At 46.7% G+C, this 24,256-nt stretch overlaps 1 protein-coding gene across 1 annotated transcript; it reads right to left on the reverse strand.

Moving 5' to 3' along the window:
* Positions 1–13,199: 13,199 nt before the first annotated feature.
* On the reverse strand, positions 13,200–20,293 carry CBLN1 (cerebellin 1 precursor). Its single transcript, XM_083514032.1, has 3 exons — positions 19,556–20,293; positions 18,831–18,950; positions 13,200–14,939 (listed from the first exon to the last, which is right to left on the reverse strand). Exons 1-3 carry the CDS (start codon positions 19,808–19,810, stop codon positions 14,742–14,744), a joined length of 573 nt encoding a protein of 190 aa, XP_083370158.1. The 5' UTR covers positions 19,811–20,293; the 3' UTR covers positions 13,200–14,741.
* Positions 20,294–24,256: the final 3,963 nt, after the last annotated feature.

The following is a 24,256-nucleotide window of genomic DNA, read 5'->3' on the forward strand; positions in this document are numbered from 1 at the left end:
AGAGGCCCCACAGAGTGTCCTGCCACAGGCGCCTGATCGGCTTCCTCCGCCACTGAGTCCCATTGAATCCAAGGTAGCTTACGGGTACCTCCCACTGACCTAGGAGTAAGCTGCATTGGATTCAATTAGACTTACTTCTGTGTAGACAGGGTTCAGATTTCAGCCTAAGTTCCCATTGAAAACAGCGAGTTTTAAGACATAACTTACTTGCCCTACTTAGTTCAACAAAGTCCAACCTTTACCTGGTTTGATGAGCTTTGCAAGTCAGGATTGAGATTTTTTTACAGTGCAATCCTCAACATGTCTACTCAGAAGTAAGTCTCATTGAGTTCAGCAGGGCCAGTGGCTAGATGAGGGGATGTAGGATTGCAGATGAATTATTTTTACGTCTTTTACACAAGGTAGCATACACAGTACTCTTGACAGTCTTCCACACAAATGTTGACCAGACCCAAACCTGCTTAGCTTCAGTGAGGTTCTTGCATTTCATGCCATTAGACTATGCATTGGGACCCAGATCTAAAAGGCTTCTGAGCACTGTCTCATAGCTTGTGCTACATTTTATTGTGGATTTTCAAACCCACCCCACCACCACCACCTACTTTTTAATTTATGAATTCCTCTTAAGTGCATTGATCTCAGTAAATAAGAGACACAACACACAGGTATTCATATAGGGCTGCCCCAGCCTGGCCCCAGGATGCAACAGGAAGGAAACACTAAAATAAACTGGGAAGTTTAAAAGGTCTGAAACGAAGCTGTCTGTGTGACTCGAGCTAGCATGATGTGTACACGAACCTTTGTGTGCTGGCATTCATTAGACAGAACGGCAGGGAGAGTGTGACAGAAACAGCGTAATATGCTGTCACTATTCGGGAGGGAATGTCAAGGACATCAGGAAATATGGGAGACGCATCGACTCATCTTCAAATTAAAAGAATACATGTGAAGTCCACCTAAGCAAGGAACCTTCTTTTCCCTTTCTAAGGGATCTACGTTGACGTTAATTACCCTAATGAGATCAGCTCCCAGGTATAATAAGCTTTGGAGCAATACCTTCCACACAAGAGGATTTTATCTCAGCAGTCAAGAGATGAGAGCTGGGAGCCAGCATTGTGCACTGGTGGAGCAGCGTGCAAAATGGCTTCTCATGAGAAGCCCACATGGGCCTGGCTTGCAAATATCCAGACTCACCTACTGTCTGGTTTGGGTGGGGGGCAAGCTCCAGGCCCCAGGGTTCTGGGACCAAGAGGGAGCCGGTTGTCAGTCTATGCTGGTTGTGTTGGGTATATAAGCCATCTTACATGCCTCTAGTCAGTAGATGGCAGGGTTGAGACTAACAGATAGACAGAGGAAAATGTGCTTTGTGGTTTTGTTCTGCCAAATGCCCAAGCTCCACCCATCACCCATTCCTTCTCTCTCTCTCTCTCTCTCTCTCTCTCTCTCTCTCTCTCCTGCTCTGCCATGAAGCAGCCTTGAGACACTAGTTAAGCCATGTAGGCTTAGAATCCAAAGCTATCCTTGTAAATATGAAGAACCATTCCTTTACCAATGTGTTTTATTTTGCTCTTTTAAGCAATGCTAGCAAAGTCTGAATGAAACAGAATGGTGTTGGAGAGACTGGGTAGATCCAGTTACCAAGGTTTTTCACTCTGCTATGAACTATAGACGAATTTTGTTTTTTGAAAACCCAAGAGGCTTCCCATCTTAAACAATCCCAGCTCAATTTCCAATACCAGATTTCCAAAATCAGATGTATAGTCAAAACCAGGCAGATTCTGTTGGAACCAGATCAGACCAGAACTAGCGAGGAACTTGGTAACCTTTCACCCCCTTGGTTGCCCTTTTCTAAACATTGCTTTCTTTGTATAATTAGCAGTTCTTTCACCCTGCCCTGAAAAATACAAGGATTGGATGTGTTGCTGTTAGTGTTTTCAAATCCACCCCTTCTACTTCTGTTGTGGCCTGCTATTAGTTCCTACTCATCTCTCACTCTCCCACATCCTTCAAGAAACCTGTTTCTGTGCCAACTTAAACAACAGACAATGGGCTATCTTTCGCATTTTGCAGTACTACAAAAGTGGTGGCGTATGGGTGGTAGCTGCATCAAGAACCCTTAATTAGCTGAAAGGCTGCAGCACTCAAAATATATCCTTCAAATGCCTACAAGCGCACTAGTTGTGAGAGTGACGGAGGCAGTTTTGCCACTCAGTAAACAAACATCTTCTGTTCAAGGAATGTCGTGGATAAAATGGCTCTGCGAGTTTTTTACATGGTGGAGCTTGAATGGGGAAAAGCCACCTTGTGGAAGGGACCCACTGGCTGGCACCCATGACATCACATATTCACACACACCCCAACTTCAATCCCTAGAACAGTTCTGACAATCTAAATATTTTAAATATTTGAGGTTTTTCTTCTTCTTTAAAAAGCAAACGGATAAGCGCATACATTTAAGTTGATACGTATAACAACAACTATGTAGGAAAGCCTAACTCATGGATGGGAAACTAGTGGCTCTCCAAATCTTGTTGGACTCCATTTCCCATAATCCCTGATCATTGGCCATGCCGACTAGTGCAGAAGGGAGGTGTAGTCCAACAAAATCTGGAAAGAATCACATTGGTTCTCCAACATCTGGGGCAGTGTTTCTCAAACTTTGGTCCCCAGCTGTTGTTGGACTGCAACACCCATCATCCCTAGCTAGCAGGACCAGTGGTCAGGGATGATGGGAGTTGTAGACCAACAACAGCTGGGGACCCAAGTTTGAGAAACACTGATCTGGAGGGCCACAGATTCCCCAGTCCCTGGCTTAGCTCATTTACAGGGAGAGGGATGAGATTAGGAACAAAGGGAAACAGGAAGCTGCCTTATACTGATCATTGGCCATTCTAGCCCAGTATGGGCTCCCTGACTGGCCGTGGCTTTCTGGGGTTTCAGGCAAGGTTCTCTTCCCAGCCCTTTCTGGAGAGGCTGGGGTCCCGCCAGGATTCTTTTGCACGCAAAGCCAGTGCTGTAGCACTGAGCTACATACATGCCCCATACTGGCAACTCATTCAACCTTTGAATGAAACAAATGGAAAGTCAACAGATGCAGTGTGTTAATCTAAGTTGTAGGAACCCCGTTTTGAGCAATAGGCTATTCACTGGGGCAATCAGCTTGGCCTTTCTTAGTCTCCTGGCTCCCAAATGAGTCATTGACCCCTACAGTGGAACTACGGCAGCTCCTTCCAGTGTAGGAGACCATCATTCTTTTCTTTTCTTTTTTTGAGGTCAGTTTTCCACTTTTATTTCACACCCCCTCTCTTTCACCCATCATCTTGCAGATCCACACACAGCTATGTAGCTATGTGGCTATGGCAAGGTCCCACCACCAGAACCACCTAGTTCAGGAATTGAAATAGGCTCCCTTGTCAAAGAGCTGGTGACTCAAAATGCACTGGGATTTATACACTTTGGATTAATGTATTTGCTCCTGCACCAGTTGGATTCCCCATACGTTTCTTCCTTGTGGCACTGCCCTTTTGGTGCAGTCCAGCATTCGACCTCCTGCTATGTGCATGTGCCATACAAGCTGTGGTACCAGACATGATTTGGGCTCACAATGTGAGAGAAATACACTGAGGCTGTTGTCTCGAAGGTCTTCATTCCTAGCCTAGCATCTGGTCTAGTAGGAGTGATTTTTTTTTTATGTGAAGGGACTAAGTCTGAACGCTAATGGCTAGTCTCAGAAACTAGGCACCCTGCATGTCTTTTACACCTGGATCTGGTTGGTAGACCTTGGGGCAGGGGGAAATAAACGAGATCAAAGAAATCTGAAATTTGCAGAGCCCTGGGTTTCTTTTTTGGGGGGTAGTTAACATCCATGTAGTTTTTGAACAAAGAAGAGTTGGTTCGCCTCCCACCCACCCCACAAGCTACCCCCCCAATCAGCAAATGTTGTGAATTTCAAACTAACAAAACAAGCAAACAAGAATATTCCCTTTCATCTTGGTAATTATCTTCCCATTAGAAATCAATCAAGGACGCTCATTACCATTAGCAAGATGGCTTGTAAAATTCCCCCACGCCAGTCACGCTAATGAACGGTGAAAGCAAACATCACTTTTCCCGGGACATAAATTGGGGGAGCGCGAATCCAAAACTGCAGCAGTTTAATGGTGCCAGACATTATTCACATCCAAAGAAAACATATTAAATGCTCGTAAAAGGCAATAACTGGGTGGGTTTAAAAAGAAAGGAAAAGTGTAAGGAAAGCGGAATCCTTGTGCAATAAATGTTACTTGGAAAGACACAACTGGCCACATCTGCACTATAAATTTAAAGCACTATGATATCCCTTAAACAGTTCCCCCAAAAGCATACTGGGAGCTGTGGCTTGTTAAGGGTGCTGAGAGCTGTTAGGGGGCCCCTGTTCTCCTTCCAGAGCAACAATTCTCAGAGTTCCCTCAGAAGAGGAATTACTTGCTAAGCCACTCTGGAAATTGTAGCTCTTTGAGGAGAAAAGGGATCTCCTAACAAGTACTGTATTTTTCTCTCTATAAGATGCACCAGACCACAAGATGCACCTAGTTTTTGGAGGAGGAAAACAAGTAAAAAAATATTCTGAATTTCTGAATCTCAGAAGCCAGAACAGCAAGAGGGATCTCTGCGCAGTGAAAGCAGCAATTCCTCTTGCTCTTCTGGCTTCTGGGATAGCTGCACAGCCTGCATTCGCTCCATAAGAAGCACACACATTTCCCCTTACTTTTTAGGAGGGGAAAAGTGAGTCTTATAGAGCAAAAAATATGGTAGTTGGGTTGGACTCATAGCGCTTAGAGATTTTCTTTTGCTGTTTTTAAATTGCTGCGGCCCAGACTCATTGATGTACCCTGAGGAAGCCTGTGCTCGTGGAAATTAGGGCTGTCACCAAACAAAAGAAATTAGTTTCAGCAGATTGATCAACTGAGTTTGATCCTCAGGGGGACGGACTAGATGAACTTGGAGGTTACTTTTAACTATATGAGCCTATGAAAATTACGGACAGTCAGAGAGGTAAACAGAGACACAACAGCTTAACAGCAGGAGTGAGAAACGTGTAGCTCTCTAAAAGTATCTGGACCCCATTTCCCATCAGCCCCAGCCTTTTTAATTTTTTTCATTATACTGTACTTGTATTTTTCTTTATTGAAAATATTTCACGCTACTCTTTTTTGGCCCACCCAAAGCTGCTTACAGTTAAAAACAATAATATACAAATAATAATAAGAATGGTAATATACTGTATATATAGAAAAAATACTGGTAAGGTAAAGGTATAGGTAAAAGACCCCTGGATGGTTAAGTTCAGTCAAAGGTGGCTACAACTCAGTGCCTTGTACTATCTATTGTATATTTCCATAGCAGGGCTGCATATCCTTTCTTCTGACTGCTCAAATCCTGATTCTCTGTTCCTTTTAAAATATATGTTATACTCACCTCTGCTGGGCTGTATCCGGGAATCTGTAATAGATGGGTAGGAGCGTTGGGGGTGTTTCGGTGCCATGTAACATATTATGAGAGGTGTGGTGTATGGATCATATCATAAATGCCCAATAAAAATTAATTTAATAAACCAATAACTCAGAAATAATTAACATTCCTCCCCCCCCCAAAGATAACCAGCAGAGGTAGAAAGAATATAATTCTATGGCCAAAGAGTGATGGAAACTATGTGCCTGCAACATCCAGAACTCCCAGGCTTTCCCACCTCTGCTCCTCTGAGGCTGATCTTGGTTCTTCTGGCTCAGGGAAGCAACAGTGAGAGTCCAGGGTCTGGTACTATAGGCCCTGGTGTCCTGGGAGGTTCCTCTGGGAGTTCTTGTCCAACCATCTCAGGCTCAAAGGGTCTCCCTATATTCGGAAGTCAGCTCTGTGCTCCCCCATCCAGTGCCCCTGCAGCCTCAAACTCTGTGCCCAGATCACTGGTGGATACAGGAGTCATGGCATCCTCCCAGTTAGCAGTTCCAGTAATCTGGAGGCCACTGAGCAGGCTGGCAGGAGCAAGCCAGCAGTAAATCACACCAAGCAAGTTGGAATTAACTCTTGCAATGCAGGATCTGCACAGGAGCACCAGGCTTAAAGAGCAAAGCAACTATTCTCCGGGAGGTCTTGCCCCCATGAAGGAGACTGAAGGTCCCCACAGCTGCCTAAGTCCCCTCCTCTCCAGGGACTTAGCCATCTGAGACTGCACCTATGGAAAGCTAACTTCTCCATCCTCTTCATGCTTCTCCTGGTTCTGGAATGTCAGAGGGGAGAAGCGCTTGTTGCAGCTGCCTCTTCACCAGCTGAACTCATATCTGCCACTTGGCCTTCCTCCTCTCCTGCTTCAGCTTCTGGCTCCACTCGCTAAGCTCTCTTACCTCTTCAGCTTCCAACACCTCCTCCCAGTCTTCTCCCTGTGACCACTAATCTTTGTCCCACCACCAATCCACAGGCTCTGAGTCGACTTCCCTTGGTTGTTCCCCAGCTGGTGCCTCCCACCATTCCTTTGCATCCAACCAGTCTATGACATCAGCCCACCACTCTATAGGAAGGTATGATAATTCGTGAAGTTCCAGTAAAAAACGTTGTCCTGAGCTCAACTATTGCATCAGTCCCTCTCCTCTGTTATTTCTCAATGGTCAGACCTCAGTCTGTAAGCTCTGCGGGGCAGAGAACTGCCTCCATTTCCCCTCTTGCTCATGCTGCAAAATGCCAAACACAGAGATGGAGTCGCTAAATAAATAAATAGTGTTTCTTTTGTTCCAATCCCCCAGCAACAGCTGGGGAATCTTTACCTTATCCTCTTCTCATTCACGCTCCTTTATAGCTCCAGTCCCTCCCCTTGCCTATACGATTCTTGCTGAGTTTGTGGATTGCTTAACCTGGTCTAATAAAACCATAATGATCCTGGGCTTGCCTAATGAATTTCTGGATAGATGCCAGCAGACTCTAGCTGTGAGGAGGGATCTGGAAGGCTCATATAACCCACCAATGGAACAAGCACAGCAGATTTCATGGCGTTGTAGGGGTGTGTGTGTGTTTAATAGCAATAACACAGGGATAATTTTAAAAGAAGGATGTAAGACTTCAGAGACGGACACATTTATTGTGGCATGAGCCAAGGCTTTAAAGTAAGTAGCTTGCTTCTGATGCATGCAGAGGGCAGGGATTATATGGGTGCACATGATTTGAGATGCGCCGGAGAAAGAACCAAGGTTGAGTGCTAAATAAAATGAGAATGCAAACATACACTATTGATAGCTGGAGTGCATTTACAAAAGGGAGGCAGCATATGCAGGAGCTAGACTCATCTCCTAGGCAGCACAGCCTCAGTGTAGCAGGGTTCCGGGGGCTGGATGGCAGGGCTTTCCAAACTATCAGAGGTTTTCAGAATATGGAGCAGAAGAATCAGCTGCAGCTCAGGGCTCTTCCAGGCAACCTGCTGCTTGAGCATTCTTCCTGAGTTGTTTGCACAAAATTTGCACGGAGGTCATAGGACGGGGCTGTTTATTGACCATTCATTCTCATTTGCTTGCACTGAGGCTATATGACAACACCTTGATGCTGCTGTTATCCAGTGCACTTCCAAATCAGACTTATTAGTACCACCACCACCACCAAAATGGCACAACCTAAATTTGCCAGGGTACAATTGAATTATACCTGCAAATTAGCAACTGTCCAGATGCAGCCTATGAAAGGCCTTAAGAGGCAGGCAGACCCCCCACCCCCCAAAAAAACCCCACCCCCAGCTCCAAGACCTGTTGTCCTGAACTGACCAATCAATAGCATATAACACAATACAGAAGGGGGAGAGGAATGTCACCCAGGACAGGGAAACAGTGCATGTCAGCCCTGAGTATGTAGTCTAAGCATACACCCCCCCCCCAAAAAAAAGCATCAAAATAGGCTGGTCATTCATTGAACTAGGGGGGAAATTTCAATTAATCAAGCTCTGAAAACCTACTCCAGTCTCTAGGAGGTGCAGGGAATCTGCTACTCCAACAGTTTTCCCCTTGTATTTTTATTTACAATGTTTATATACTGCCCAATAACAAAGAGTCTCAGGGTGTTTTGCAAGTAAGAAGAGAAAGTCATTGTGGTGTAGTGGTTAGAGCGATGGGCGAAGGCCTGGAGGACCAGGGTTCGAATCCCACACTCAACCATGACACTCGCTAGGTGACCTTGGGCCAGTCACTGTCTCTCAGCCTGACCAACCTCACAGGGTTGTTGTGGGGATAAAATGGAGGAGAGGGAGAGACAGGTACACCACCTTGAGTTTCTTGGAGGAAAGTGGGGGGGGATAGAAATGTAATAAATAACATAATACAAGCAAGCAAGCACAACATGCCTGATCTGGGTTCTGCTTTAAAACCTCTTACAAAGGAGGGGAGCCTCTCCCACCTGCTGAGCACTTTGTTTCACTTTCTCATGCAAATGGTACATTTCTTGGTAAATTCCAAGTCCTGTTGCCTCCCACTGCACCTCTGTTTACCTGTGAGTAAGCCCTATTGAACTCAGTGGCATTTACTTGTGAGCAAATGTGTACGGGATTCCTCTGTAACTCTAACAAAGGGCTGTGCTCACCACTGGGACAGGGCATACTCTGACATTTCCAGTAGGGCAGAAATGGGGAGTTATAGTAGCTCAGTCAGTAGAGCATGAGACTCTTAATCTCAGGGCTGTGGGTTCAAGCCCCACGTTGCACAAAAGATTCCTGCGTTGCATGGGGGTTGGAATAGATGACCCTCGTGGTCCCTTGCAATGGTACATCTGGCCCTCCTGGTGCTGCTGGACTCAAGCTCCCATCATGCCTGACCACTGGCCATGATGGCTAGGGCTGATGGGAGTTGGAGTCCAGCAATACCTGGAGCACCACAGCTTCCTAGACCTCCTCCTGAAACTCTGGAGAGCCACTGCCAGTCTGTATAGGCAATTTTGAGCTGGATGGGCCAGTGGTGGAGTCCATATGAAGCAGATTGCTAAATTCCATATCCTAAGTAGTACTGAGGTTATTTCTGAAGTCCAGGCACTCTCCATGATTATCCCCATAGCCACACCCCCTCTAAGACCATGCAATCAGTGCAGACATCAGTACCAAAACATTTTTTGCTCCAACCCTTATGCTTCTGTCTTTGCTTAACATCCAGTTTGATTATGAAGAACTCAGAAGGACTCAGAAGGACTTATGAAGGACTCAGAAGCTTGTGCCTTGCTTTGTGAAATTCCCATTGGTCGTAATAAATGGACTTTGAAATTTGAAGCTGTGAAACTCCCTCCCCAGAAAGGTGCATCTAGCACCTTCATTGTACTGCATTTGGCAAATACTGAAGACTCACCTGACACTGGAGACACGTATTTTTCAGGCCCACCTTATTTCTGTAATTTTAAGTTGTTTTCTACTTCCCCCTCCCAATACTGTTTCAATTGTTGTAACTGTCCCTGGGACCTTAGAGTGAAGGGCAGATAACAAATTGTAATAAATGCTGATAACAATAATTACTATTTATTTTTATTATTCAAAACAAAGTGGCAGCCTTAGCTATCCATGAGAATGCTACTTACCTCTTCCTCTGCTTATCTTATGTGGTGTGCTTGTCTCTGAGAAAAGCTTCTTTATTTGGCAAGCAGAGGATTGGGCCAATAGCACCCTGGGGAGGTGACGTTATCATCACTGCTGTGACGTAAGCGACGGCCCTACGTTCCTGCCGGTCCCTGCCCCACAAGGTAAGGTAAAATGGGGGGGTGTAGAGACACCCAAAGATTCCACGCGACCCGCCTGACCATTCGACTCACCTTCATACCTGCAAATTCCCAAGCAACAGAACCTTCCCGCGCGCCTACAGTTGGAAGCCAGTTCGATTTTACATCAGCGGGGCTTGTTCCCATCTAAACATCTTTTAAGACCTCTCTCCATCTCTCTGAAGGCTAACGTGCTGCTAAGCCCGTGCGCGCTTCTTGTCAGCAAGGTGGCCGTCGGGTGCAGGCGTATGAACTCCCGAGCAAACGCAGCGGGTCTTACTCTGAGTAGGCGCACGTGCCTAGAAAATGGACAGCCAGGGCCTGAAATTTTGAGAGCCTCTTACATTCGAAATACTGCGCACACCACGCGGGAGGCGGGGGATTTTCTAAGGATAGCCAAACCGCGAAGGGTGCTGTACTTCTCCTAAGCAGAGCGCGCGCATCAATTTCTCTGCCGACTAGTCAGTTTCGTATCTCTCTCCCCAACCCAGCAATCCTCTGGGTTATGTGGGGTTTTTTGTTTTGTTCTTTAGCCTTTTACTTTTTATTTGCTTCTGAGCCCCGTAACAGCGACTAGGTTGGTCAGTTTCACGCTCTCGCCTTTGGAGAGGCGTAGAGGAGACGTCGCTCCGTCCGATCCTTGCAGCAGAGTTTCCAGCAATAATGTCACGAGCCCCTCCTGGCTGGGACTGCCGCTGCCTCCCCGCCAGCAGCAGGGACGTCGCAAGGGCCCATGAAGCAGCCGGTAGCCCTGCTAGGCGACCCGACATTCCGAGTTTCCCCGCGTTGCTGGCGAGGCCCTATAAATAACCGCGCGTAAATTGACCAGCGGTGCGGGCGGGAAACCGACTTGGTCCTTAGTCGGAAAGGATGAGATCATAGAATTGTAGAGTTGGAAGGGGTCCCGAGGGTCATCTAGTCCAACCCCCTGATGACTTTCGTGTGTCTGCGCGCGGGGGACAGCTTCAATGAAAGGGGAAAGCGAACGAAGAGGATTGAGGGGACAGCGCGTCCGGCTCCCGCGGGGAACTATCCAACCGAGCTGAAACGGTCCCACTGAGCACGGTGAGGCTGGGTTCCCGGTTAAATAACCATAGGATCGCCCAGTGAGCATCCTAGGTAAGAAGTTAGTTTCGCTTACTTCAATGGCACGTTCTCCCAAGAAAGCGTGCATAGGATCGCAGTGTTAGCTGATCAGTTTGGTCCGGTTAACCTTGTGAGTGAGCATTTTTTTTTTTAAAAAAATATACCTTTCCGCAGACTCTTTTCCCGCAAAAACAAAACAAAACCCTGGTGCTAGAACAGTGGGCATGGAGGCCTATTCTAAGACGGTACCTGCCTGGCACTTTCAAGTATATCATCATCAAATATATTTTTCCCTTCCCTTTTTAAAAAAATGATTTTTAAAATTTCTCTGCAAACACACGCTAAATGAAAGAACTCGTTTTAAACCTATCCCCAATGATCAAATTAGGATTCTCTTCACTGTTAGGCCTTCTATTGTAATGGATAAGCGTTACTAATTCAAGTGCATTAATTTCAGTGAGTCTACTCAAAGGTTTAAAGTAGGGAGACAACAGCCCTGCAAGAGGAGCGAGCATTGAAAAGGAAACGGTTCCCGAAAATGGTCTCGTGAAAATCCTGGGGGTTAAAAATAAAATAAAATAATCTCCTCCGACCTCCGCGATTCTCCACCAAGACAAAGACCACGCAGCCAGGTGTCTCCCTCCTCTTCTCCCGCCACCATTCGCCTTTCCCCAGCGATCTCAATCGTTGGGGGAGGGTTTAGGGTGGCTTTTAGCCAGAGACTCCCCATGCCAAAGAAGCCGGGATCCGTTCCTATCGGAGCGGCTGGGTCTTTCCTTCCCTTTCAAGACAGCAGCACAACTAGCTGCCACTGCAGTGCTCTCCTCCACGACACACAGACACGCACCCCTTGCCTCTCTCCTGGACTGGAGCCGGTCATTACTTAATAGCCCGCAGATTTAAATCACCCTGCCCGAAGACTTGCCGCATGATCTTAAGACAAAAGAACTTCCTCTTCTCCATCTGAGGCTACTGGCCGACCTTGCAAGGACCTTCCGAAGACAGGCACGGGGAACCTGCTGCCCATCAGATGTTGTTAGGACTCCCATCACCACTGTCCACAGATGTGCTTGCTGGGGTTGATGGGAGTTGGAGTCCAAAAACATCTGGAGGGTCAGGGATTCACCACCACCCTGTGGTCTGGAGGGAGAGCTTGAACACACACACATCCCAAAAGAATAATGTATACAGTATTGAATATTATCACATTATTAGCATGATCAGATTTTTTTAAAAAAAAATTGCACTAAGCCAGTGGGAAGTTGTATGAGCAAGAAAAGACACAGACACAGACACAGAGACTATATTTTCTTAAACTGGCCCTCCTAATCCCTCCATGCACCCAGTTCCAATTTTCCTAATTGTCAAACACACCGGCATTTCTCTCCTGGCAGAGAAGCACATACAAGCAAATGCTTGGGGTAGGGAGATTTGGAAAATAGGGGTTCAGGATGCATTTTGGGGAATTTGCTCTGCAACCACCCTGAATCAGTCACCCCTTCCTACGTCACCCTGCTGTCTGTCTGAAACAGGGAATGCTCAATGGACTTTTCACCATCAAACCTAGGACTTGTGAAGTCTTGAAAGCATTTCACATACATGCCCTCAGTCATCCTGAAAAGATGTTTCTGTCATAATAAAATCAAGTGTTTACGGTGCCACAAAATGTTGCTGTCTCCCTATCCTACAGAGCAGGTTAGTATTGCTTACGTTTTATAGTGCAGGTGGGAACCTGAAGCAAAGGAATTTGCCTAAGAGCACCTGAGTGGTTTTGTGGCAGGCAGAGGCATAATTTGAAACTGGGACTTGCATTGCTGGAGCCCAACCAGCTCCCTATAGCAGCTCTCATGTGAACCCTTACCCTCTCCGTCTCCCTGGCCTGGTGGAAATTGACCTGCTCCCCTTTCAGGCTGCAGTTCCACTTCTCAACTGCATCAAAGGATTCCCTGATAGCTTTCAACCTGTGTGCCCAATGAACAAAACCCACCTTCCTCTTTTGTTCCCATCCCATTTTCCCACAGGCTTTTCAAAAGACTGGCATCTCTGTTTGCTGTATGGAACTATTAACAAGGACACATCCACACATCACCCTCCATCGAGCATAAAATAAAGCATTGCTTATTAAGCCAGAATTAACTGCCCCCCTAGGAGCTAATTAAATTCCTTCTTGGAACCCAGGTTTGGGGAAGGGGGGGGGGAGCCATTACATTTTAACTCTGTGGCAGCCGGTCTCCACATTATGGCTCCAAATTGAGAAATTGGCTGTTTATATCCAGCTATTGTTTTGATTTATAGATGTCTAGTTAACCTCAAAGTCCGACCTGTGTTATTATTTTTTGTGAACAAGAGTCGGGGGCAGGAGGGCTCTCTACACCCCAATAAATCCATTTGTTTATTCCACTGGTTTTATTTCACATTATGTTTTGATTACAATCAAAAGTATTTTACTTTACCTTGATAATAAAAGTAGTAGTTCTCTTTAGAGTGCTGCAAAATTATAGCATTTACATTTCTGAAAGACTGTAAACAAAATATTACTAGCAAATAATAATACTAGCATTTTAGGTATACCTTGTAAGGGGGTTTCTTTCGCTTTTCCTTTGAAAGCAAGACAGCTTTATAAAACGTAATTTGATTGAGAGAATACATAACAATGATAAAGAGAACAGAGGGGAGAATTTTGTGGGCATTTTCTTGGCGACTGTTCAGGGTGGGGGCTCTCCTCCTCCTCTTCCTCCTACCTTGAGGAACTTGTGCCAATAGAGCAGTCTTGTTAAACTGAGAGAGTAGTTACTGAAATTGACACATGAGCCCCAACTTTTAAAAACGGCACATGAAACTATGAGGAAGAACAAGGACTCGAACACTGCTAAAAGGGACTATTTGCACTCTTTGTTTCTGAAGACTGTGCTTTTGTTTTCTCCTGTTTCATATTCACAATCAGAACAGACAAGTGGAAATGGCAACAAATGGCTGCGATTGCATATTTCTGCCCCCTCCCCCTTTCATTTTTTCGTTGGTATAACTCTCTTCCTCCTACAACTGGTTAAGATTGTGTTAACTACATCAAGTTGCTTTGTTTCTCATCTAAGGAAAATTAAATTAAATTAAAAACCCCATTTAAACCTTTAAAAAAAACAAAACCTGAAGCCTAAATTAAATTATGTCAATATTCACACTTCTTTTCTGGTTTTTATCTTACAGATTAATTAGTAAAAGTTCAATATACTTTCCGGCATGTAGTTGGGCCACAAATTTACAAGAGCGAAAAACAAGCATCAAAACATCGAGCAGCCTGAAAATTCCACAATCACTCAGAATTACATAGAAATAGTGAAAATCAGGATTTGGCTAGAATAAGTTTGTGTTGATAGTCCTCCCCTCCCCAGATTTCCTTCCTAGTAGCATCACAGCAGGGTTTGCATTGCACCTCTCAACCATGGCACCCATGTATTCAAAAATACTTTTTTTTTAAAACTCAGGGAAAGAGTAAAAAATAGAGATATATAATGTTAAAAACAAACCCAAATTGGCTGTAAAAAGGATGTGTGAAGTAGGTACCATGTAGGAGCTTGCGGGGGCAGTGGGTGGGGTACAATGGTAGCTAATAATATCAGTTAAATTGAGATGTAACATAATTTGGTTTGCAAAATGGGAGAGAGAAAAGAGAAATAATTATTGACGGAGGATGAATTCAAGCGTCTTCTGTTGTCCGGCTGCGCCATTACAGAGATCTTCAGAGCAATGCCCACAAACCTAAGTTAAGGGTTTAACTTCTGCAGTTATGTCGATAGTATCCAGAAGCTTTTTGCTGTCCGAGATTCCTTCTATCCAGCTACAAATTCAGGGATTGGTAAGCAGTGCTGAAAGACTTGCTCCTTCCTCCCTTCCTCAGCCAGTCGGCAAGTTGTTTAAAGAGGGAATACTAGAAATCCAGAGAAGGTTGAATATTTCCAACCCCCCATTAAGTTTCCTCTCTCCAGTTTCAAATAAGCTCTGTCTCCTTTCTCCATCTGGATCAGGACCCCGTTGCTGGCGGCTTCGCGGGTGACATCCTGGTCCCCGGCAAAGGCGGAAATCACTGGCCACCCATTCAGCATCAGGCTCACCTGAAAAGCAAGTGAAAGACAAAGTCCCCATCAATGAAAGGAAGAGGAGGCAGCAGGCAAATTCACAGAAATGGCTGGCAGGGGTTTTTTCCCCCAATTGGAAGCACCTGGTGAAATGAATTTCCCCTCCCTCCATTAATTGTTTATTAGAATTTCTTTCTTTCTTTCACAGGGTTGCAACAAGTGAACATCAGCAGCCCAATCCCATGCAGGTTTACTCAGAGGTGTCCCACTGTGTTCAGTAGGGCTTACTCCCAAGAAAGTGTGCATCAGATTCCAGCCTGAGGCTGCAAAATCTTAGGCATTCAATGGGACGGGAGCTCAATGGGACTTCCTTCTGAGTAGGCATTGCACAAGATTGCAGAGGAAGGGGGGGGGTAATTAGCCAGAATGTTTCCAATAGCATCCCAGACTATATTGTCATGACAAGCATGGAAGGAAACCTTGCTTCTTCAATGCATGAGGAAATCTTATAGGATACGCCATGTATATCAGCCAAAGACACAAAGGAAAATGGGTGGGTAAATGAAAAGGCTGCAGATCTATGGGCTGGCAGCTGAGTGTTATGATGTCACTCTCCCAAACTTTCTAGGAATGACCTCCAGATAGCATCGTTCTATTTCCTTCTCTCTCTTTTTAGTAGAAAAGGAAAGGTACTGTCCGTTCTGCTGCCAGATCAGATTAATTGTGCTCCTCCAGATTCAGCAGTAGAGAGTGCTTGTGCTTTTCACCACTGCTGTAATTATCCTCGCAACCCCCTCCTTCAAACATTTTTTAGAAATATTACTATATTTAAATGTAAATGCTGCTTGCCTACCCACCCTGGAGAGACCTCAAAGCGCTGTGTGAACAAATAAATATATTACAGCACCACAATCACAATTTTTTCTAAAAAAAAAAAATTAAATGTAGATCTGATTATCTAAGGGCAAGTTGCCTGTGAGGAAAATTGGGGCACTTATGGGGCATGGCTCAAAATCTAGGGTGAAACCCTTTCAGATGGATGCTTCTCTCTCTCCCCACACCTCTCAAGAGGGGCTGCTTGTCCTTCAGGAAAACTGGACGCACACTCCGCCCTCCCTCCAAAACCTCAGAGACTGAAGAAGGAGATAAAGGCATTCAAGCTCTGGCTAGCATCTCTGAAGTTCATCAAGGGGGGCAGCTTATCCATTTGTGAAGCAGCAAAGATGCTGAATCCCTGACAGAGCCAATCTGCATCCTACAGAGCGGGAGACTTCTGCCTGCCTAAGCAAGGGAGATAGTGGGTTTTATCCAGCTCCTTCAGATACAACCACAGCAAACAACACAGCCACCAGTAATTAGAGATGGACATAAAAGCATAGATCGATCAGCTGTCCATCTTGGCATTGTGACAGTGACTGATAGCTTTTGAAGCTGATTTAAGAGTGGATCTAAATTTATACAGAATAAAGCATTGCTCAAATTATGGCGGAGGGGGCCCCCTCTCACCCAACTCTCCTAATTTTTTATCCAGGCCATAATTCACCACCACCACCACCCTACGCCTCTTCAGCCGCCTAAAAACAGTAACTGAGAGGTCATCACAAAAGGAAAGTGGGGCAGCCCGCCTTCATTCCTCCTTAAACAGAGCAGTCCTAGCCGTAGATGTAGAAATCAGATAGCCGCAAAGACTCAGTTAGGGCTTTCTAAAGCAGAAATTGTAGATCTAATGGAAAAAAAATGTATTTGCACACTTTTACATATATACGGACTCACCTACTCTTACCAGAATAAACCTACTGGAATTAATTGGCCCAAGCGGGTAACTACACAAAATATGATGAGAAGGTTATGTTTTCTGTATGGCACACATATTTTTGGCTAAATGTGTTGGCCTAAAATCCACCGAACTCAGAAAGAGCTAGGGAAAAACTGCAAAGGATCACCCAAGTCATTCTAAAATAGATTCAGGCATAGATCTTGACCTATAGCTAGAAACATGGACAAATACAGTCTAAATAATAATAACAGGAATGTATTCCTGAGAAATGGTTTAGGAGTCCAATCTGATCAATGCACAGTATTTAGGCTGTTGGATACCATATCCCATTTTACTCCACACCAATAAGAGCCTGTGGACAGGCAATGCCCTTGTTCAGATGACTTCAGACCAATCCCCATGATGTTATGAAAGTGGGAGCAGTGTAATATTGGGGAAACATGCAACCAGATAACTCAGTCATGTTGGCCCATGGGAGGGGAGATTCCTTGTTCTGTCAACCTTCATTCAGCTAATAAACCCCCAAACAGATCTGCTGAGAACTTCTGAAAGGTCTAAAATGCCCAGCCCATCAGCAGAAAGGCCAATCCCACCCCCCACCTGATAAGGTACTTCTAGGATAAATAAGATAGAGGCGACTCCCAAGCCATTGGAGAAAGACAGTTTCAATTTCAGCCCTGTGAGCGAGTCCCCATCCTAAATTACTACAGTGAGACTGACAGGTTGTAAAGTAAGGATTATGACATATAAAACTTTATGTAGCATGTGGGCAGCAGTTAGTATTGGGGGAAGAAGCAGGAATGTGGATTTCTGAAGCACAAATGGAATTTAAAAAAATCACCCAAGTCACACAACATGACACTTTAAAGAGGGTATTAAACTGAGCAAGGTAGAAAACCATTCTTTATGTCTCTATCTAGAAAATTAAATAAGTTGGTCTTCAGAAGTAGTTTTGTTTTCTGAACTTGCTTTCATCCCCAACCTCCTGTTTATTATTAGAATTTGGCCCCCTCCACTGAATGTGACTTAGATGTTTTGCAGGGTTAATAATTTTACATGTTTAGTCTAAATTCAGACATACAGATTTTCCATATTTTTAAGCCTAATCCTTCAGACAGTCACAGACCACAAAGGGAGTGGAATGCAGGGGGGGGCACAATATTAGATTAAAAAGAAAGCTATTGGTGTGGGGGGGGGATAGGTTTGATCATCCTGCACAAGTTTGTATGGGATGCAGATTCAAATCCCTTCTTAGCCATGAAGCATCCTGGGTGACCTTGGGCCAGCAAACAAACCTTGCAGGGTTGCTGTGATAATATTAACAGTGTGGTGGTGGTGGAAGAACCAGGTACACTGCCTTCAGCTGCTGGGAGGAAAGATGGGGCAGAAATGGGGGAAAAACAAAACCCAAACTGTTTTTGAATTGCACTCTTTATAGCAATCTGATCATCATGCCTGCTTTTATTCCATGGGGTTTATTTCCAAGTAAACATGCTCTGGGTTGCATCCTTGGTTGGTAGCATTAATACCATGAATGGGGAGATGGGAAAGCATTCTGATTTGCTCACTTTGATTGTGGCATTCTGGATTTTGTTTGGAAGGCTGGGCCCTGATTATGAAGGGCATTGATGCTCAATGAGATTTTTGTATGCCCGATTACATAGAATCGTATTTTCTCTGTTGTTTGCTGTTGGAGTGCCTCTGGATTTAATTGTTATGCGTGCACGGGGGGGGGGGATTTGCCCCTTCCTTGTCCTACTTCATTTCGTTCTGAATTTTAAAGACACAAGAAAGTTATTTGAAAGATGGGGAGGGCTATAGCACCCGCTTTGCAAGCAGAAGGTCCAGGTTCCTTAGGTAAGGATGGAAAGGACGCCCTCCCCATATCAAATCCTGCAGAGCTACTGCTAGTCTGGGTAGCTAAATAGACACATGGTTCTGTACAAAACCCAGTATTAAAAGTTTGATCAGGAGGCCTTGATCCTCTGCATGTTGTTCCCAAGTAAGCCCTGCTAAGTTCCGTGGAACTTATCCCACCTTATAATGCATGCAGCAGTTGGAGTAAGACACAGGCACACACACACAGATGCTCACACAATCTTGCATGCCACAAAGGGCAAGTGTCTCAAGCAAAACCAGCATTCTCTGACCTGGATGGTTTGCCTGTTGTACACTTTGACTACGTGAAAATTAAAGCCGTAGATCCCCTTTCGGGGCGCGATGAAAGTGCTCCGCTCAGAGTCAAAGTTCAGTCCGATATTCACTAGTACCTACAAGGGAAAGGCAGAGCAGAGTGAGAAATCAGGGAGAAAGATTGAAAACGTCAGAGGCTGGATGGATCCCCCCGGAAACGTGGCCATCTGTCGCCGGCTCAGATTAAGTTTTTTTCCTTTAAAGAGGCACGGAAGGAGGCACTCCAGAGTGAGAAACACACCCGTCCCTCTCCCTAGAATCTGGACCGCGAACCACATCTGGAGACGCCACGCGGTCCCTCCTCGCCTGCGGATTTCTTACTAGAACATGGAGCCAGCCCAGCCAGTAAAAGCTCCTACCCCACCCCACGATCACTGCTCTCCCCACTCCCCTCCACTAAAGTTTCCACGGGCAATTCGAAATCTCTTCGGGGAACATCTAAAGACGGTGACTTACAACCGTCTATGCACCCGGGATGGATCTGCGGACGGCTCAGAGGGTATTTTCTTGGGTGGGGGGAATGGAAAGAGGGGCAATTGCTCCAAAGCCAGCGCCCCTTCCCTCTACCACACCCACTCATGCCCTCCACGCACTCACCCCGAGAACACCCCCTTTCACGCTCCCTTGTCAGCAAAGAGCAAAACCCTACCGACGCCCTCCGATTTCCTGCGGGGTCTCTCACCTGGTCGAAGTAAATGATCATGGTCCTGTTGCTCATCTCCGACGGCTCGTGGTTGGTGCTGCGGATGGCCGAAAAGGCCACCTTGGCGCTGCCCGAGCGCACCGAGATGCCCAGCGCCGTGCCCGTCGGGTCCGAGGCCGGGTTGGAGTCGCACACCACCAGGCACTTGCCCTCCAGGATGATGGGCTCCGTCTCGTTCTGCCCCATCGCCACCCCGGCCAGCCAAGCCAAGCCCAGCAGCTCCAGCGCCAGCATCGCGCCGCCGCGTCCCAGGCGGGTCCGCCTGCCGCTTCGTCTCGCCCGCCTCCTCCGATCCCCCCAGCAGGGACAACGCTGTTAGGCGGCCAGCAGATCCAGCTTCCCCGAAGGGGCGGACGGACCGGCGGCTCCTTAGCCTGATCCTCCCTCCTCCTTCCTCTTCTTTTCCCCAGCCGCCTCGGGCTTCTCTCGAGCCTTCCCGAGAGCCCGGCTGCCCCCTAAGCCGGCCGCCTGGCTCTATTCCTCGCAAGCCCCTCGACGTGCTGGAAGAAGCAGCGGCGGCGGCGGCGGCGGCAGCTGCGGCATCGGCAGCCCCTGGCAAGGCTCAGGAGCGCTCGAATGCATAGCGCAAGGAGGGGAGGGGGAGAAGAAGGGCGCGCGCGCCGCAGCCCAGCCCCAGCGCCGCCCGCCTGCTCGCTCTCTTCCTCGCTCGCAGTGGCCAAGGCAAGCTCCCCGCCGCCGCTGCCGTCGCCGAAGCACACAAAAGGCGCCGCCGCGCCGCGCTCCCACCCCACCAACCCGAGCCTGGCGTCAGCGCCGGCCACTCCCAGCGCTGGCGCCGCCCGCGGCCAATGGCAGGCGGGCGCGCTCGCCGCCAGCCAATGGGTGCCCGGTCCGTCTCTTTCAGCACCCCCCCTCCTCCCCGAAGGCGGAGGCTTTCGGGTGATTAGGTGGTCAGGAGCAGGTGGAGAGAAGGAGCGAGAGATGGCGAGCGCGGTGGATGGTGGTGGGGACGGACGGCGCCCGCGCTTGGGCAAAGTCTGGCGGGGAAAGAGGGGGGTCTGCTGCCTCTCGCTCAGGGGCCGCACAGGTAAGGAGAGCACGGAGGGAGCCGCGTGGACAGGGCGTAGGGACCCAGGAAAGGGCGCCCTCCGTGTCCTTGCGCGCTTTTCGACGGGGCGGCGCTTCTGGCGCAGGGGCGCACGAACTCCGGGTGCTCTGGCAGAGAGAGGGGGGTGAGGGTTAATGAGGTTTCTTGCAGCCTCTTGGGAGAGAACGACCGTGCCCCGTCGGAGAGGGTCTTTAGCAGGCGGGGAAGCTCCATCCTATGGGGTAGCTTCAGCTGGTCAGTTGCAGGAAGAGGAGGAATAGGTGGGGTCTCGGGTGGGCGTGGAAGTCCGTGGGATGACGGGGGCAGGACAGCACGTGCTCAGGGCCAGAGCTTTAGAAGCCCCACTTACCGCGAAGGTGATGGTGCCACCTCCCTTATATAATTTGAAATAAAACCCTGAAATAAAATACTATTTTTGTTAACCTACGTTAGTAGGACGCCCTCTGCTTTCAATGGGGGCAAGTAATCAAAAGGGAAAAGAACAATAGGGGTGAAAGTGTGGAGTGGAGTGGAAGGAAGTCTAACAAAGTTCTGATTTTCCCCATGATGGATTGGATCCTTTTAAAAAAAAAAGTCAAATGTCAAACTCTTTTTCGTCTTTAAAATCTCTTTTGGTGGCTTTGATTTACAGGTGCGTAGCCTGCCTATTGGGTAATCCAGCACTGCATGTGTTGGTGCTCAGGAGGAGTCTGGGTGCTTGGGAGGGCAAAAAGTGAGACAGACAGATGCTTGCAGTGATCTCCCTAAAAGGAGAGATCCTGCCCAGCATAAAGGCCAGGGGGTTGGCTAGGATTACCAGCCAGTGAGGTAAAAGAACACTGTACATGCTCAGAGGCCCTGTCTTAACTTTGCCTGTCCCAGGACTGCACCCTAGAGAGTGCTAAAGGGGAACTCTGATGTGTCCAGGCTCAAATGAAGCGCCACATCATAGATCTGAACAGGCCAATTTTCTTCATTGGTGGTTTTGAGGACCAGACAAGGTTGGGGTGGACATGTGTGACAGCAAGGAGGTGCAAGTATAGCATGTAGGTTTGTCAGGGATGGGACAGGAAGCAAAGACAGAGAAATGGGTGGATATTGGGGTTTGTATGTCATTGACACAAGCTCTTGAAAGGCTCCTAGGAATCACATCAGTGTGTCATGTCATTGAAGGATATTACCCAAGTGCAGTGTGGGTAAGGAGGTAGTAGGGAAGAGCTCATTGAATGTGCTCTTTGGGCACATTTTAAGTAATTGAACAATGTTGGACTACAACTCCCATCATCCCTCACCATTGACCATGCTTGCTGCAGCTGATGAGAGTTGCACTCCAGCAGCATCCAGAGGGCCACAGGTTCCCTATTGCTGGTGTAGGGACTGGTTCATGCATGCAAGTATGCCACACCTGACATCAAATGATGAAGGGGTGTGTGGAACGGTCTTCAGCGCATGCAGTATAATGTGGGAGACAAATATTTGCAAGTCCAGTTTTGTTGATATCTCAACACATAAACTGGGTGATGTATTGTGGGGTTGGTTTCATCTTATGCAGTCAGCTGACATGCACAATATGCTGGTGGCTAGACACTCAACCACGTGGCCTCTTGTCCCTCTTGGCTTATTACTTGTAGTAGGGATTTGACTGGTTGGGTCTAGACTGCATGACCAAACTTGGCCCTCCAGCTGTTTTGGGACTACAATTCCCATCATCCCTGACCACTGTTCCTGTTAGCTAGGGATGATGGGAGTTGTAGTCCCAAAACAGCTGGAGGGCCAAGTTTGGCCATGCCTGGTCTAGAGTGTGGTTAACACTTCATTCTGTAACCTTGAAAGAGGTGGTAATGTGACCACTGCTAAAGAAACCAGCCCTGGACTCCTTGGACTGGAATAAGTACCAAACAGTTGTGAATATCATCTCTGGGGAGAAGGTGATGGAGAGAGTTGTGGTGGGGCAGCTGCTAGCATTCTTGGGTGGCATGGATTATTTAGATCCACTGAGTCACCCGTGGTCACCCTGTCAGATTACCTTTGCAGAGAGCCGGGATAGGGGAATGTGACCTTGCTCTGCTTCTCTCTCTCTTGGCAACTTTTGATACCATTCACCACGATGTCCACCTGGACTAGCTCTGTGGAATGGGAATTGGGGTCACTGTGTTACAGCTGTTCCTGTCCTACCTATGGAGTCCAGAGAGTGGCACAGGGAAAGTGATTTTCAGCCCCCCAGCAGTTGCACTACAGGGTGGCAGGGCACTATTCTATGCCCATTGCTATTTATTATCTACATGAAACTGGGATAGGTTATTAAGCGTTTTGAGGCAAGGTGCCATCATTACACTGATGACACTCAACCCTATTTCTCCAAAATATCTGGATCAAGAGAGGCTGAGCAGGCCCTGGACTGGTGCCTAGATGCAGTGGTGGGATGGAAGAGGGAAAATAAGCTGAGCTTGAATTCTGGGAAAATAGATGCACTGTGGGCAAGTAGGTCCCATGTCCAAGAAATAAGTCACTGGATGGAGTTGCACAGTTTGTGTGGGCTTTTGGACCTGGCTCAGTAACCAGGGAACCACGTAGCCTTAGTGGCTAGGAGCCCCTTATACAAACTCCTGTTCCTGGACTGGGAGAGCTTGACTGGATTACTGCAGTGCAATTTATCTGGGGCTTCCCTTGTGCTTAATTCAGATGCTGCAGCTAGTGAATAATGCCACAGCACAGCTTCTAGCTGGGGTAAGACCCTGTCATTATATATGCTTCTGCTCAGAGATCTGCACCAGTTGTTCATTTGCTACCACACCAAGTTCAAGGTGTTGCGAATAGTATGTAAACAGCTTGGGACCAGTTCAGTTGCAAGATTACTTGACTCTGTGTTTGCCCACCCAACTGCTTTGATCTGCAGAAGTGGCACAGTTACAGGTGGCACATAATACTTGTTCTGCAGTTGTAAGAAACTTATATTTTAGTGTGGCAGCACCTAAACTTTGGAACTCCCTACTTATTGACACCAGGCAGGCTCCTTTACATGCATATTTAGACATGTAGAAGTTACATGCATTTTAATTTTAATTACCTTGTCTTGAACTTTTTTTTTTTTGGTAACCTGTTTAGAAGTTTTCTTACAACCAAGTGGTATATAAATTTTGTTTTTTTAAAAAATGCAGCAATGACAATCTGCAGGACCAGTTCAGTTTATCGCTTGATGTAATTGAGCCAGACCATTTATGCCCAGGTGTGTGTGTGTGTGACGAATTGTGGTCTAAATTCATGCCTACGGCAGCATTGTGGGAGTTCAGAAGACTTTCACTGGAAATCAGTTACGTATTCCACAGCAGGAAGGATCTTTTGAGTCCTGCACACACACATGGACACACCTTTTTCCCCTTATCCATTTAATGTACAAAAATTACAGGTGTTGGTTTGGTAGGGTAAAATAAAATAAAATCCAAAAGTTATATGAGGGTTATACTTTATTGCCGTCCTGTAATAATTTTATTGGAACCAACTGATAAAAGTTGTAAAAACAGTGAGCAGGGTTTCAGGTTCCTCAGAATGTTTCTTCCATTTAAAAGTTAGAACTAAGCCACAATGACAAAAGGGGAGGAGAGATGAAAGGCTCAGCTTGGTGGAAAGTCCAT

This window comes from Podarcis liolepis, assembly GCF_965112155.1.
Source record: "Podarcis liolepis genome assembly, chromosome: 7".
Classification (NCBI taxonomy): Eukaryota; Metazoa; Chordata; class Lepidosauria; order Squamata; family Lacertidae; genus Podarcis; species Podarcis liolepis.